Below are 17776 nucleotides of genomic sequence, written 5' to 3'. Positions count from 1 at the left end.
TTATGAAATAACGTATGTTCTCTGAGAGCATCTGTATTCCCAGACCCAGGTTTTAGCACTGATTAAGGTGGAGGATTTACATGAAAGCCTTGCTAAAACATTGGGATTACATCTCCAGGCTGTGCACGAAGTCTTGTTCTGTTGCCATCAGAATTAGTTGGGGCGTGGATTTGCTGTGTTTGCATCTGCACTTCAGGCACTTGCGTAATGTCATTTGAAAACAAGTAACTTTGCATGTCCGTTGCACTATTCCGACTCCTTTGCAACTGTACCTTGTTCTTTTATGTCCAGATAAACAATTCATTCCTGTGACCTTTTAGTCTAAAACCTGAACTTGCTTCTAAATAGCTTCTTCAGCTGCAGCCACATGTGTGTAGCTTGTTTAGGCTTCGCTGACAGAACATTCATATTCATTATTAGCTGCTTCCATACATATTAAACACAGGCAGAATCACTATGCAGCAAGGAAAGAGGAAAATGTGATAAACTCGTTGAACATGTTGCATGAATACCTATTAGCTGAATTCTCAATTTATTACTCTCCTTTACACAGAAAATGTGTGGTGGGCACCTCACTGTCAGGGCCTCAGTGAGCTTCCTCTTGAAAGTCAGAATAATGTTCTTGTTGCTTCTGTTTAAATGAGTGAATAAACATTTCAAGAATTGCTTTGTTAGAGTATTATTTATTCTAATTCAATTATTGGCTGAATTTAATCTTACTTTCAATTAGTTTTATAATGGTTGTGAATTATTATCTCATTTTTGCAAGGGAGAAGGATGCACTTCTTTGAGGCAGAGAATAATGCAAGCATGTGAGTCGTCCACTTAACTTGGTCACATAAATCTCATTGCTAAGCTGGAGAATTCTGCTGTCACTAAAACTTTTATGTGAATGTGTCATGTCCCACTGTACCTTTCAAAAAGTCATTATATGTAGAAATATTGTAAATACTTCAGTGAACAACAGGGAGAGTTCCTAATGATGTGCCTGTAATACCTAAAATGGCTTAAAAATAAATTAGTTTGTGTTTTTTTTCCTTTCTAGCAAACTTCTGAAGAGAAAGAAGTCTGAAACAGGGCTGCAGGGAGTGACTGGAGAATGGTTTGAAGAAATACAAAGAAAAAGATTTCAGAATTACATTGACGTCAATAGAATGCTAAAACCACCATTAGAGCATCAGCTAAGGAAGAGCAAAAGCACAAGTGAGTTGCATTTTTCCGTTTCCTTATGTAAATGATAATGGTCACCAAACCAATGTCTTGTCTTGGAGCATTTCAGGGTGTAAATAGCTAAGGAGTTTCTGAAGTAGCATTGAGTTTCTTCTCATGTCAAAATTTTACCAAAGATATCTATTCAAAATTACTATATTTCTTTAAGTAGATTCTGTTAAAAGTACAGCTGGGAGTCATAACAGAAAATCCCTGATATTCTTATCCCGTAGTTAGAATCATAGAATAGCCCAGGTTGGAAGGACCTCGGAAGATCGTCTGGTCCAACCTTTCATGGGAAAGGGAGGCTGGATGAGATTATCTAGCACCCTGTCCAGCTGCATCTTGTAAACCTCCAGTGATGGGGACTCCAGCATGTGCACGTCCCTGGGGCGGTTGTTCCAGTGATTGATTGTCCTCACTGTAAAAAATTTCTTTCTGAATCAAGATGAAGTTGCTGTAATTATAGTAAATATAGTGGTGGTTTCCCAATTAAAGCAGTAATGTTTACTTTGTACAAAAACTGTTTCAGTTTTACCTAGTTTTCTTAAAGAAACTAGAAGCACCTAAATGACATTTGGAATTAGTAGGTAGTCTGTGTTTGGATGAGAGAGGTTTGACTGTACCAGTGGAAAACTTTTCCTGGTAACACTGGTCTAAAGGCATGCCAGTGCTCATTATCAGGGTGGATGACAAAGCCTGGAAAGTTGGGCTGACCAAGAAGCAACTTCTGGAGATCTCATTTCACAGGATTTGTTGCCCATCCAAAATGAACATGCACAAGAAACATGGTGTCTCTATAACAAGCATGGCATTCTGTACCGTCTTTTTCATCTTCCATCCAGAAAGTTTTCATGCATATTATATACTTTTATTCGGTTCCCATTTTTGCATGTTTTTCATTGAGCTCTTCCTATTTGTGCTTCATAGCAACGGGAAGCAGAGTCACGTATTTCAAAAGTGAAACCGTAAAAATTTTTCTGAAACTGCAGACCTACACAGAACGGATCTCTGTCTTTCCTGACCGTTTTTCCCTAACATCCCCTCTAGTCCACATCTATCAACTCTTTTTCAGAGATGGTTTAATTGATTTGTTAGCTAACTAAACTCTGTGTAATTGTTCACTGGTACTTAACTTTGAAAGCTGCTGTTTCTATTTCAGATCTGAAGAAGGGGTTGTGTGCCTCAGAGGCTTGTCTGATATTTCCGACTGTATAAGTTGGTTTCATAAAAGGTACTACTTCTACCCACAAGCCTTGCTCTGTCTACATCCCTAGACCATCCTGGCTATGGCAGAGTGCTGTTAGGACTCCCCTGATGTCACCTTCATTGTCAAGTCAAACAATGCCACCAAGAGGTTAGGCTCTGAAAGGGGTAAAGGATGCAGCATTTTGTAATACACTGATTGTCACTGAAGTGAAAGCCATGTATTACACACAGAATTTAAATACCATGAATTATTCACTTAATTTTGGACTAGGTCCAAAATGCTGCCCCTTGCTGTTGTTATCAGTGTTATTTGCTTTCTCCTACAGTCATTGGATAAGAAATTTCCAGGCTGTTGTATTGTTCCAGGCATGTGATGTTTTAAATGAGAAAAAAAAAATGCAGTGCCTTATTTCTGAGTGAAGTTTTGTTTCTTACGTCCTCCAGTTTCCTGTGGCATGTTTTAATAGCAGACCCTGCAGTTTCTTTCCCTCATCTATGAGCAATGGTCATCCTCTCCTTGACACTGACTGCCAGCTGCTTTTACAGGCAGACTGGGTTTATGTTCCATTGAAGAAATTAAATCATAACCTTCCCAAAGAAGTCATTCATGATATCTTGCATTTAAAATACAGTTCTGATAAGCAGTTTGTAGCAGAAACAATGTACTCCAGTGGCCATGGGAATCTCATAATAAAGAATTATATGACACAGAAGACACCTTAGTCTGAATTACTGTTATGTAGCTACATGACAGTGTATTAAACCATTGTATATTCAGGGTTGTCATATTTCTTAGAAAGGTGAAAAGAAAGTGACTAATGATTGTAGGTGCCTCAATTTTCAAATGTCTTATTTGTCTATATTTTAAAATGGTTCTGGTTTTCAAATGGTTGAGTGCTGATTGCTTTCTGAAAATGAGCTTCATTTCTCATGTGCATCATCCAAAACCAATAATACTTTTTGAAACTTTAGACCTGTTTATCTTTCTCTTAGTCTTCTAGTTAGTCATTATAAACCAGCATGTCACATAGTCTCTCCAAAAATGTCAACAAAACTGGATTTTCCTGGCATAAAAGGTAAGCAAAAGAAGATTGTTTATGAAGATGTAACTTTTAATGTATTTTTAATACTATATTTAGTAAGAATTGAAACAAATCAAATTTCTATAATATTTTTAGATCATAAAGAATTAAAAATGTCATCTCGCACAAATCCTCAAGCACAAAAGAACGCTTCATCTTCCTTTCTGGGCTTCAGATCACCTTTTGCTTGGCTTTTCTCCTTTAGAAAATCAAGAAAAAACCAGACTCAGAAGCAACCACGGTGAGTTATAATCAGAACATACATTATATCCAGCTTTTATAAAGTCTATGAATTGTTCTGTGTTTTGCTTAGAAGACTTTGTGAAAATTATTTTTCCAGTCTCTTGCCTTTCACCTCACTGGGAAGATTGGGATTTTACTTGGTCATGTAATGAGAGAGTATCTGTTCTGTGTCAGACGAATGAGGACGTAAGTGGCAAGTAATAGGTAAAGTCTCTTGGATAAATCCATTTTGCTCAGGTTTTGCATGAGGGCTTTTAAGTGTGCGAAAGCCCCTAGACTTAACAGTGGCTGCATCCTATCTAATTCCCTCTCAAGAGGACAAGGTGTAAGGCACATAGGGGATCTGGTGCCCTATGGCTGTGATATAACAGGAAAGCATAGCTTTCCCAGGCCATGGCAGAGAGTACCAGCCCCAGGCAGCTCTGCTGCATTGGTTCCCACCATTTCTAGCCCAGAGGCAGCTTAGAGGCAGGCCTGCAGCTTTAGCTCTAGCTGGGCAAACAGGGCGGCTCTACAGAGCTTTTGGCTTCAGTGCTTTGTCAGGGCTTTGGTTTCAGCTGGATCTGAACCAAAGGTGCTCTCATACGCAGTGCTGGAGCTGCTGTTTAAGAGCATCCTTCTCCCCTGCCATCCACAGGGCTAAAGCTGCTGTTCAGAGGGAACAGGGGGCTATGCTTGGGCTAGTGAGGCTGAGTGTTGTAACTGTTGTCCTGCATGGTCCTGTATGTCAGCAATACCCGAGTGAAATATTATTATTATTTTTGTGTGCGTCTTAGGGTAGTGCTTGGGACTGGCAATCATAGATAAAGGTGCATTGTTCAACGCTCTGAAGACTAAGTATGAAGCTGCAAGATCTTTGGCACAAAGAGCTGATTTTCACTCTGAGTCTCAGGCTGATATTCTGGTCCATGCCTGGGGCTCCTAGGTGGCATGGTGCTAAGACAGGGAACAGCTACAATGAACAATGACAGGGAATGCAAGCCTCAAAAGAAATTATTAGTCTGATACATAGGTTTTATAGCACAGCAGCTTGCCATTGGGGAGTGTTTGTATCAAAGCAGAAGGACATTTAAGGAGAGGTTTGAATAGAGGCGGTGAGGTTAGCTTTGTGCATGTTTACTGGTAACAATTCTCCTCCATAGCAATGCAGCATAGAAAAAAACCTGCAAAGTTTTAACACTGCTCCGTACACGTCATCTTCTCCCTCCTCTTTTCTGCGACATGGTAATGCCCCTTATGCTGGGGCACACCAACACCAGACTGCAGCCCTCCCTGCTGAATAAGGGGGCATTTGTGTAACTGAGAATCACGTTTCAAAGGCACTTTATCCTGGTGCATGGTAAGGTAGTGAATGCTCAAGCAAAGGTCTAAGCTTTGCTGTATAATCTAAGCATTTAAATGATTTCTTAATTTAAGAAGGCAAAAAAATAAACTGTGCCTACTCATTGCATCAGCTTTTCTAATATGTGTTTATCTGGCTTTTCCACAGAAAATCTATCGTATCTCAGGCTCAGATGCCTTTGATTTCTTACCGAGCAGGGCTTGAAAAATAAACAAGTCAATCCTGACGTGTAACTGAGCCGATTGCTACATTTTCTAGTCACGCCTCTCTGTTGAAAACTTCCTCCACCCTCTTCTAGGTGTTGCTGTGGCATGTGGTTTGCTTTATGCATAGACAAAGCACTGAAATAATCTGCCTCTCACCAGCTAGAGTTATTTTGGAGAGTTAGTGAAATGCAATAGGAGGCAGCACAGTAAATCCTGTAAGTAAGCCTAACTGGCAGAAGCTTTTAAATAGCTAAATATTAATGGCTGTTTAGAGGGTCCTTCCTGTACTGAAGAAACAGTTTCATCAGCTGCGGTGGTGTTTTGCTGTGAGAATAAATTATGGATGCTGCAAAAAAGAGTATGCTTATGTGGAGATACAGAAGATGCTAATAAAAGGTTTGTAACTGTAGTCTGAAGGTAGTGAAATGTTTGATCACTTCTGGTTCAAAGGTGTTCGGTGTTCTTGACTTCGTTCTTATACTTTTCTGATACATAAGTGTGATTCATACTGGAAAAGAAAAGCTGTTTAATTGTTTTCAGCATATTTGAGTTATGTGTTTGTTGCTTAGCTGGCTTCTTACATAGTACTGGTAAGAATGGTATAGAAGAAAACCTGTTTCTTCTAGGGAAGACAGGTGCCTTAATGAAAATACTAATTCGCAGCAGATTTTAGTTTATGGATTTATATTATTGTTGCCAGTAGTGATAGTAGTAAGTAGAGTTATCTTTTACTTTTCATCTTACATTTGGTTGTCATAAAAAAGATACATATGTATATAAGTGAAAAAGTATAAAATACAACTTCTTGTTTCCCATAGCGAGTAGTATTTTTCTGACGGTAAATATTTCTGAACTTGAGCAGTAATTTAACTTCTTTTCTTTTTATGAATATTAGATAATGTTTACAAGTATGTGTGTATGTGCGCGTCCATGCGTGTGTGAAATAGTGTAAACATTGCTCAATATCCTTAACTAAAAAAGAAACTGAATTACTTTTTCCTAAAATTAAGCAATATTTCTCTGGCAATAAGCAAAACTTTAATTTTGAAATGCTGAAAAGGAGTTCAGAAAAAATAATGAGGCAGTTAGAAAAGTGGAGGGATTAGCGTAGGGAAAAGATTAAAATAACCTTGTCTGTATAGGTTGGCAGGGAGGAAAATAAAGCAGGATGCAATGACCAGTTATTTCTGAAAGAACAGTGACAACAAAGACATGGAGGAATTTAGAATAGTGCCAGAGGTGCAAATGAAAATTTAATTTTTGCTTAGACTATCAGAAGACATTTCTAACTAACATGTCTACTTCATGTAGCTTTATTGCAAAGAGCAATTAACACAACACCAAGCACAGCACCAAGTCAGGAGAACTGTAGAGCAGCTTTGCACAGTAAAGCTGAAGAGCACTTCTAAAAAAGCTTTTACATTTTTGTTATGCATGTAATTAAAATCAAGGTAACTTGCTAAACCACAGGATTTCATTGAACTTGGCTTGCAGGAAATCATTGTAAAAACTCTGGAACATAAGTTTCATTCTTAATCTGTTGTAGAAGCGTTAAGACATATTCAGCATTATTTTGGTTTAAAGGAAGAGCTACATAGATCTCTGAGCCATGGTTCTGTAAACTTCATCCTCAGGGAGCAGTAGCACACTGAATTAATGTCTGTTCATATTCAGTGCTGCAAGGAAAAATTAGGAATGTCAGATTCAGATTGTCTGGCCAGATCCTAAGACCACTGAGGTCAACAAGCTTGTTTCCTTTGGTTTCATTTGGACCCCATCACAGAGAGGAATCCTGGTTTTACAGTTCACAATTACAGAAGCAAAAACAAATTGCACCTTTCAACTGTTCTTCCCTGCCTGCAAGCACATTGCAAACAAATGACAAAGCACTTCAGGAGGAAAGGCTGGGCCACACAGAACCTGCCAACAAGCTGGTTTATACTTGCTGTTGAAGCACAATAAAGTAGTCTACCTGAGCACAAGAAGGTTTTAAGAGCCTAAGAACAAGGTCATTCAAAAAGACTTTGAGACAAACAGGACTGAGCAGAACCATCTTTCCCCACTTCACTTTCTCTCAAGAATTAACTTCCTGGGAAAAAAACAGGAGAGTTTCTGAGACAAGGAAGAACTGGCAATAAGCACGAGCTGATCAACATTTCCTTCAGGGCTTATGAAGTTTGCTTAGTTTTAGAATAAAGATCTGCAGACTCGAATAGACTTAGTGAAGCCAAGTCCTGTTCTTGTTTCTCAGTTTATTTTGTATTTGTATGTCTGCAAGTCACCCCATAGAACAGAAGACCTCTTATGTTCAGGGCTTCTCGGCTTGTTCTAACCACCACATTACTCACAGACACTCTAGCGAGTTCTCTGCCAAGTCCTTGCAGTCTTACATAGGTTAGGAAAGCAGATGAGCTTTCTACCATGTGTTAAAAATTGGTAAATAAAGGCTGTTTCAGGTAAGTAGCAGCAAGTTCCAAAGTTCACACTGCAAACAATCTGCTGTCTGTCTCTCCTCCTCCTCAGGAGCAGAGTACAGCTCTGCATCTGAACAGGGTGAAATGGAAGAGAAAAACAACAGAATTGCAGATGCACACCACTTACAGGTTTACAAGTAGTTACCTTCAGCTATTTGTAGTACCTACTAAATTATTGTTGTTTGGAAAAGGAAGTAATACTATCTTATCGTCATGCTGGATTTAAACAATTACTTTATGGCTGTTGCAGACATTGAGATATCAGTAGGTTGAGTTCATTCTTGGCTGTGCAGCTGCAACATTTGCAAGCTGACGAGGCCAAATGGAATGGTACGTTTCCTCAGCATTTTTTTGTTAGCAGGATTTTTTGGAGGGGAAGGATGGATTCTTCACAGAGCAGTCTTTTTTCAGATGCTTCTCAATAGTTGTTAAAGAGAAACTGCTGGATATTTACTACCTGGTAAAATTACATCACGTTCCTTTTCAAACCCAACATTTAAATCCTTCTGCCTACAGATATGACAGTTCTGCCAGCCCATCTTCGAAAGTGGAAGAAATGGCAACGGTAAGTAGCTTATCAACTTTATTGTTAGGAATGTTTAAACCACAGCTTTTTCAAAAACTAGTTCTCTTTGTTTCGGCTGTTGACATAACACCTGTTCAAATAGTATTCTTGCTATTCTTGTTGTGAACCTGTTGAATGCAGTAGAGTGAGCTTGCCCTGTTAGCTATACAAGTCCAAAGCTTTCCTAGGTAAGCCCAAAGTCTAGCTCTGATGAGGTTTCAGTTCTCTCTTAATGTCGGAATACTTGCATGGATAATTTCCTAGGCCAAAACCCTCACATATTTTGGCAACTGGAACCAACCTGCAAATAGGTCAAAACTCACACTGAATAAATAATCTGTTTACTTTGTTTCTTTTCATTTGTACAAGGGTGAAAAAGAGTAGCTGACTTGTGCAGGCAGTAAGCTAGAGCCTCTCCTGCACCATTTCCATCGCAGAATTACTGTGTAAATGTAAATTTTGACAGTAGGAAATTATTTTTTGGCTGAATGTTCCATTTTATAAGCACAAGCTCAATTTAAGGATGAAACAAGAGATTTACTTCTGATGTAATTTAAGTGCACGCTGTTGAAATAAACAACAATCCTTCTGCCAAGGATTATATTTGCTCTTTTAATTACTTTATTGCCCTGTATTGTTAACATGGCTTTCCTCCTCTTCAATTGTGTGGTATAACGACTGAGGGTACTAAGAAGGTATACAGTATATAATCAAAGGCATAGAGGAGGTAAATTGGCCACCTCCTTTCTCTCATATGTCAAAGGGATAATCTGTATTAATATATGACTGAACAAAGATCTTATCCAAGAATCCTACCTATTATATACAGACTATAGACTATTATAGCTAGAGAAGTAAAATATTATGAATGTTGAGAACTAGAAGTAGTAAGGGTTTTTATTTTAAAAAAGGAGGAAGAGTCTCAGCTAAAACAGATCAGCAGGTCAGCAGTTGTCTGCACTTCTACCATCTGAGACCGTGAGCTGAGAGGAATATGGATGGGATGGGAACCTCTCCAGCTTAGCATATAAACTAAATTCAGATGACATTTTCCCCACTGCTAAGGTAATTTATCACAGCCCCCTAAAGTGCTGTCTTGCAATATGAAAATTGACTGTGGTATTAAATTCTTGAAAAGTCTGTTGGGAGGTCAGTGTATGAATTTTAAAATGTGCTGGTCAAGGGAGAAGTGATTAGGAAAAACTAAATTAAGAGATACAATGCAATAAGGATGCATATGGAGAAAGTAAGTAAATTATGTCCCGTATTATAAGGTCATTATAACTCATGTATCCAAAACATGCTACAGTATGAGGGCAAGATGAGCATCTCCTGATTGCTTATGTAGAAGTCTCTAAAATGCACGCAACTTTACAATTCTCAGTTGTATATTTTAATAATAGAGTATTTAATGGACCCACAAAGAGTTTACTGAGCTCTGTGACTTGTTACACAATTTGTGATGTGACACATGAAATGTGATTTGAACCCACATGTAGAACTAAAATCGTGTTGCTTTACAATTTTTAACAGGTTGAAATATGTAATTCTCCAATGCCAACTGAAACAAGTAGTCATTCTTTTGATGCAAACCAAAATGAAATGATGGAGAAAAGTACACAGGAATGGAATGAACAGCTAGAGAAGGAGGTGTTCAGTGGTAAGTGTGTGTCCTTACTTTCTTCTCATATTACTGTTACCAGAAGTGACTGTGGTGACTGATTTCAGAGAATTTTCTGCAAAAGCATAAGCTGTAAAGGTATGGCTCAGTACTTTCTAGCATAGTGGCTATTTCGTCTCATACTGATACAGTTCAGAAGAGTCACACCTTAAAAGCATATGTTTCTCTCTGCTGATTCTGACAGTAGCCCTTCATGGTGGACAGTGTGTGCTTTAGATGCAGACATACAGTTATGTGAGGAGAATTTCAACCCAGCTTCCTGCATGCATAATTTTGATAATGATGAATTACTGGGCCTGGTTTTGTGAATTGTAAAGCTTCAAACCACAGAAGCAAGAGGCATTATGGCATTCAGTTAGCCTTCTGGGAGCCCTTATAGCACCAGTGGAAAGTTGCTGGCTGGTTTTTTTTTTTAACTCATTGATGGGAAGCAAGGCAAACTATGCCTATGGGAGTACAGAGGTGTTCTTCTATAAACTTTCTCAGATCTATGCAAAAAAAAGTCCATGAATATTACTTTCTACCACCCAACATTACAAAATATCACAGATTGAAAGCATGATCAGGTGAGTTGGCAGTGCTGGAAGAGGAGAGCACTGCATGGTGGACAGTGGTTTTTCTGAAACTCACATGCTTGTCACTGCTTTTGGGTGTCAGTCAAAACTATGCACACGTGCCCACTGACAGAGAAAAACTACATAGCTTGGCTGATGTCCTCCAAATGGAAGACTAAGAAACAACTTGTCTTTTTTCGTGTTCTAAACTGACTCCCTCAGGAGTCGTCTCTCTTCTGCGCTGAAGAGAAACTTAGAAAAATGGAAAATTTCAGTACCTTTCTATCAGTTTTTATTCTAACTATACATCCCTAGCAGTGCTTTCTTAATGGTCCTGTACTATTAGCACAGATCTGTAATGACTGATCAGTCAGTCTTTTTATTTAAATGGATTAGGAAATGCAGTAACAAAATAGCCATATCCATTTGTGTTTATATCTTATGTGTGCTATTTTCAAAATACAAAAAGAATACAATTAGTGAAGGCATAATTGTTTTTGCCAATACAAATACTTCAAATACACTGCTGTCACTTAATCTTATGACTCAATATCTTGGTTAACTGAGATGTACATGTTCAATTCCAGTTCCTGAGGCTGTCAATAAATATATAAATACAGCTTTGATGCTAGAATGAATCACAGGTTCTTAACTATTTCATTACCCTTTTTTATACAGAAAATGCCATTTTCAGTGCTCATTTTAAAATAATAAGCTACAATTTAGGAGAGAACCTCTTTTCTGAATGAAACAAATGGTAGACATGCCAGACTACTGATATGCTTGTTTGATGGTTTGCAGGATTCTGTGTTTTCTTGCAGCTACATCATAACTGTGCTTTGTAAACACACAGAAAGGTCCATGTTTACCTATGTTTACCATGTTTTTTGCTTACTAACTAGTTTGGAAAATTTACATACACACACACATACATAGCACATGAGTAAGTATTCAGACTTCAAAAAGACTAACATTTACATGAAGAGCAGTTTCAAGGTCATGGAACAGCACATTTTTTTCCTTGTAGCCCTAATGGGTGACCACTGAAAGGTCCTGTGAAGGAAGAATGTGTCTTTTGGGAAGGGTTTTGAATGCTGAGAAGCTGACTCCTTTCAAAACCAGTTCTGATTATTAATTTAGTACATGAACCTTTTTAACATAAAGAGTCAGAAGATTATTAAACAAAACAAAGTATCTTTTTCTTCCTGTGCAGTTCTAAATGATCTGGATGACCAGCTGGCCCAGGAACAAGCCCAAGACCCACTGGACAGGATAGTTTCTACTAGCAGCACATCAAATGTCCAATACAGTAGTGTATTCCCTACTTCAAAGCAGCAGACTGCTAGTAGGGGGCAACACAGAAATGACTGGAATGACATGCCTAGCACATTTTTCCCAGATGGACTGAGAACAATAAGAGCCAAAGATGAACACAAGATTTTCATCAGACCAAGGAAATTACACAGTGCATATATAAACTGGCACCAGGCAGCCTTTCCAGAAGATTACAAATATGGTGATCCAGCTGATGGAAATCCTCATCTGCTAAGCAACAGGCTGTCTTCCGTTTCTTTCGGACGGTCTTCAGAAGGTAGCTTGTATCCTCCTTCCATAACACAGAACAGTGGATTTAGGCACAAAAGTTATATGAACAGGGATACAGCTGGCAGAAGTTACTCTGTATGTTCCCTTCGGAGATGTCCATCATCAGTATCTTCTGACCAGCTATCAGCATCTAGTTTACAACATACATTGGCAAGGGAGAGCAGCAATGGTTTTGTACCAAGGTTTGGTCGACAGAACCCAAAGAGAATTCCTCTGTCTTCTATTGTATGGAACAACACACCAGACTCTCCTGGACAAACATCAGCTCAAGAAAAAATGTTTAGGACCCAGTCACTGATGGAGTTTCATGGTACGGACCATGGTAGATATCCTAGCTCTTTGCAAGAAACCAAGAAATACGCATGTTACCACTCAAAACACCACTACAGAAGATCTATTTCGAGCAGCAATTGCTTTAGTAGAGTTAGTTGCCCTGACAAAGCTACTTCTCCATTGCCCTTTGATAACTGGGAAAATTACCCATTATACAAGTCGGAAAATAATCTCTCTAGATCCTACTGTAGAGATACTTCTTATGGCAGGTTGTATGCAAACCAAAAAAATTCTCTTTATGGAAAAAAAGACAGCTATCCTTCTTGGGCTGATATTCCTCAGTATTACAGTGATGAAGCATTTCTCTCCCCTGATGCCGGCTTTGAAATGATTATGGCTAACTTAAGTGACCAGCAGTGGGCACATACGAAGAATGCCAAGTTTGGTTCACAGCACTTGCAGAACGATTTTCACATGTATTCTCCAGAAAATACGAATATCAAAAGGATAAAAAGAAGTGCAAATAGAATTTTTTCAGAATTCACCGAGGGCTGTCAGCCTTGGCTAAGTTGTAACTCTTCAGTTTCTTCATCTAGTATCAGAACTGATGAGTCAGTCTTTCCTAATTCGAAGGACCAAACAAAACCTATAGGACTGAACAGAAATTCAGTCGTTGTTACCCAAAGAAGTGCAAAGGCAGACTTTACACAACTGGAAAAGGTTGAAGATATAAAACTGCCAGATGAAGACATGCCATTACAGTCCGTTTCTCAACAAGCGGATACAAACTACATCGGCACACAGAGTTTTCCCTCTAACAGCCCTGCTTCTGCCATGTTGCAAAGCGATGCATCTCTCTGTAACACACTGAGATCAAAGAGACGAACTCAAGCCACTGCCAGAGGAGATATTTCCAAAATGTATAGATCAAACGGTGATAAAAGTACTGTACAAATGAAGGAAAATGATTGCCCACCCAGCAGTGTGTTCAGTCAGCCTCCCTGTGTTTTGCCAGCTGATGAGAACAGGAGAGAACTTTTCCTTCCAAGTCAGAAAGAATGGGAACATAATCTGCGTTATGCAGCAAAAAGAGAGAGCATCAAACACAACAGTCGGAGTGCAGAGGCCAGTAACCAAACCACTCCAAAGAGACAGTCCTCACTGCTGAATCTTGCTTCTGCTCCATCCACTGAAAAATTAGCAAAGGGTCAAGGCATGTTGTCCTGTCCTCCTGAATGTTCATGTAGCTCCTCACAGAGCTCTCCACAAGCACTTTCTCATAAAGACAACTCTAAATGTTTAGGAACACTAAGTAGCTCTTCAGTAAATCGCACAGTTACTGAATCTCAAGCAGAAGGTGGAAAAACAGCTCAAGTGGGCAGAATAGGTGTTACCAAAAAGATTTCACAGAAAACACTGCAAAATACAAGCACTTTAGTTACTAAGGACTGTAATGAACAATTCACTACTAGTTCTCCACAGAATGGAAATTCTGGAAGTATTTATATGCATAGCTTTGATGGAGACCCCAAGACCTCTGAACATAGTTTAAGGTTTTTTTGCCTTGAAAAAGAAAGCGGAAAAATAAGGAGTAATTCACCTTGTATTGAAAGCCTTCACGAGCAAGACAGCTTGCTGAGACATACCAGTAGCTGCAGCATTACTGGCTCCTCTAGCAAAAACAGCCTCAAATCTGCTGACCCACTTGTTATTTATTACACTTTGCCTAGAAAATCAGCTAGCATTGCTGGTAGTACTGTATCAGATACGCCCATCTCTTTACCTAGAGAAAGTAGAACAACATATGATTGTTTAAGGTCTGAAACTCCACGTAGAGTTGATGCCTTTTGTTCTAATCAGGGAGATGTGTCTTGTTTAGACTCAAAACATTCCTTTTTAACATCAGAATCATTAAATGCTGCTTCAAGTAACGAAGAAAAAGATTACCCCAGTCCTTTAAACAAAAGTCCTAATGATTCAGTAAGTAGTAATATATCAGTTGACCTGACAGACAGATGTAAACATCTAAGCAGAACAGAATCCTCTGTGTTTTCAGATTGTAAGGAGAGGGGAAATTTTTTGCAGAAATATAAAACTACAAGCACATTTACAGTTTGTGTTGATGAAGATCATGTCAAGTATCATGAACTAGTTTCAATTTATTACACGTTACCACGGAGGCATTCAAGAACATTTTGTAACCTCTTTAGAGATAGTCCAGAGGATGCAGATTTACCTTGTGCCAAAGAAAGTGCTCAGTCACCAAGAATACAAAACAAGAAAAACGAAGGTCGTGTGAGTTTAGCAAATGTTTTTTTCCCCAGTACTTTGGAAAAAGAGGTGCCTTCATATTCTTCTGACCAAGTATCTTCAGCTGTGGTCACACCTCAGGACTTAGGAACTGCTGTTGATAGTGAAGAAGAGAATTCCCACTTACCTCCTAGCTCTCAGAAGGTATGTAATTTAAGGTCAATGAGTATGGTACACAACAGGAAAGGTAGTTCAGCGGATCTTTCATTAGCAGAAAACGTGCTTTCTGACATGGTGACAAAAGAAATTTCTTTTGATGGCCCACAGTCCACTGCAGTAGTGGCTAAGTCAGGTAAGGCCAGTTCTGATGTTTCAGGTAGCCAAAATACAAAAATAGGTCTAAAAGAAAAGGAGATTTTACAAACAGCCACGCCACTAGTGTCCACTTTATCAACCCCTCCCAAGCCAGGCAGACCTTTAGAGAATTCTTTGTATTCTACTTCAACAAGTAAAAACGTTATACAGAAAGGAAACTCTGAAAACTGCTGTCAGCCCCCTAAAGTGAACACCAATAAAAATCTAAACAGTTTAGTCCTCCACCTAGGAGAGAAGAGTTCCCTTGGAAGGAACGGTAACACAGAGCATGCTGATGTGCTGCGTCCTCCTGTGGAAGACACATACAGGGATAGTACCGAAGTCAAACAGAGAGTAAATTTCCTACACCAAACCACCCCTCTGTATAATAACAAATGTAGTGAACTGCAATTAAGGGCTGACAGCTCAAGAAAAACTGTAAATGATTTAAACTCTTGTAGCAGAGTGCTTTCAGAGTCTCAAAACATAGCATCCACGGTAAGCACAACTTCCAGTGCTGATCCATTGCTTCAGCTAGGTGAAGTGGTTAGCACAGATACAGATGAATTAAAGAATTCAAAAATTAAAACAGAACAAAACTCACAGAGTACTTGGATGGGTAAGGATTATAGTGGTTTGCAGGAATCGGAGAGGCACAGTGAAGGCAGCCTGAACATTAAGTGTAAAGATAAAGTCCTCAGGGTTACACAAGATCAGAAGATAACACAGGACGCAGAAGATGAGAACAGGCTTCTCTCTGACTGCACAAGAGACAAAGTCAAAGATATAGAAAAAAGGAAAAACAGACCTTCAATTAAGAATAAACTGGCAGCTGTTTACAAAACAAGTCGAAAATTTTCAAGTAAAAATTTACCCCCCAAACCGCACATTAGTAACATTTTTTCACAGAATGATGGAAGTGCCGCTTTAGAGGTAGACATGTCCCTTGACTCACTGATTTCAGCGGATTGCCATCAGCCATTCCCGGAGTTGGACAATGAAAATCAGAATCACAGTCTGGACCCTGATAGGAATACAGCAAGACCAAGAACAGCTGAGAATAAGAAGACTGAAAATCAGCATGATCCTTCTTTGCTTGTTGGTAACACCAACTGGAGGTCTTTTACAAGCTCATACACCCAACAGGAAGCTATCAGTCCCAAAAAAACTACAGTGAAAGTGGAAAATAGGCCAAGTCTTACAACACTATTTCCAGATAAAGCAGTAACCACAAGAAATAAGAATTCCCAAACACTTGATCTTGGGTTAGAAAGCAAAATCCAGCCCATCTCTCCCAGTGCTACTACATCAGACCCACTGGATGATGATAAGAGAAAAGCTAGCAGTCGTGCCTGCAGTCCTCCCTTGCCACTTTTAACTGACAGAAACTCAAACACTTACGTAAATAGCTGCTTGCAGGCAGACATATGTCCAGAGCAAAACTTGACTTCCCAGACAATGCTTGGTCAGTGTCAAAATACCTCTCAGTCTGCTAGCTTAAAAAATGCTAACTGGCATAGCTATCAGTTGCGCAAAAGCCATGCCAAAAGTCAGCGTGAGCGTCACCTTTCTGAGAGTATTTGTGCTCAAGATTCCCATGAGACTTTTGTCTCGGGAAGCAATATTCTACCAAAAGATGGTATACATGGGAAGAGATTTAAATCTTACTCGGAGCTATTGTCTTGTGATGAAAATGAAAACTGGGCATCGGACAATGAAAAGTGTTACAGCACTAGAAATTTAATGTATCCTTCTGTTGAATTTGGTATATTTGGCAAAGAACAACAGTTGGCTTTCCTGGAAAACATCAAGCGGTCACTCACAGAAGGGCGATTATGGAGACCTTGTCTTCTTAATAACCCTGGTGCTCTCAGAGATGGAGAGACCCCTTCTATAAACAGGGCTGAGCTTTTGAGCTCAGGTTCTGCTGGGAGCAAAATCTCATCATCTGCTTCATCCCCCCGAGAGCTGACTGATACCTATCAGGAAGACCCAGCAGCTTATTCGGACTCAGACAGTGATACCACCACCGATGATGAATACTACCTAGATGAGATAGATAAAGAATCGGAGCTATGAAGGGCCCATGGTACTAAGATGGCATGATAGCTCAGTAGTTTCTGGGCAGGCAAAAACATGTAAAATACTTTGAGCCAGTTCTTGTGCTGCTATAAATTGGTACAGCTTCATTAGTTTTAAAGAAGTTAGTGTTACGTTAGCTGAGCATTTGACTTTTGTATTAAATATGTGGCTTCACCATTGTTGTTTCTCCTAGCAGGGAAAAAGCATGTTAAAAAGTCCCTTCCTAAAATAATAGAAGGTAAACAACTGTGGAGCTTTGGGGAGTGTAACGCCAGAGATGGCTTTCCTCTGAGTCAGCAAGCAGTGGCTTTAGGCTTCTGCCAGCTACGCAGTGCTGGAATGGATAAATTCTAGCTTGAACTACTTTTTCTTACAAGACTTAACAGAAAGCCAAGAGGTTACTTTGCTGATAAATTCCTGTTTCTTCAATTTTCCTCATTTACCAGATCAAGCATGATAATGCAAATCCATCCCACCCAACAAACACCCCCACAAAACAAAACTTGTTCAATTTTTACAGTATATTCTGTATGAATGTTCTTTTTCTGCATTCCTGGGAAGCATAGCAGCAATATCACAAATGCCCAGTGGTGTTTCTTCTGCCGTGGAGTTGAGGCAGATTCCACACCAGGATTTTCTCCTCAGCA

At 39.2% G+C, this 17776-nt stretch overlaps 1 protein-coding gene across 1 annotated transcript; it reads left to right on the top strand.

Annotated features, from left to right (window-relative positions):
• The first annotated feature begins 207 nt into the window (after positions 1–207).
• EXPH5 (exophilin 5) lies at positions 208–17126 on the top strand. Its single transcript, XM_010293358.1, has 6 exons — positions 208–224; positions 1046–1203; positions 3597–3741; positions 8282–8330; positions 9864–9990; positions 11779–17126. Exons 1-6 carry the CDS (start codon positions 208–210, stop codon positions 17124–17126), a joined length of 5844 nt encoding a protein of 1947 aa, XP_010291660.1.
• Positions 17127–17776: the final 650 nt, after the last annotated feature.

The sequence above is a fragment of the Phaethon lepturus genome, unplaced genomic scaffold, assembly GCF_000687285.1.
Source record: "Phaethon lepturus isolate BGI_N335 unplaced genomic scaffold, ASM68728v1 scaffold1528, whole genome shotgun sequence".
NCBI lineage: Eukaryota > Metazoa > Chordata > Aves > Phaethontiformes > Phaethontidae > Phaethon > Phaethon lepturus.
Note: the sequence above shows the minus strand (reverse complement) of the source record. Positions and strands in the feature narration are given on the sequence as shown.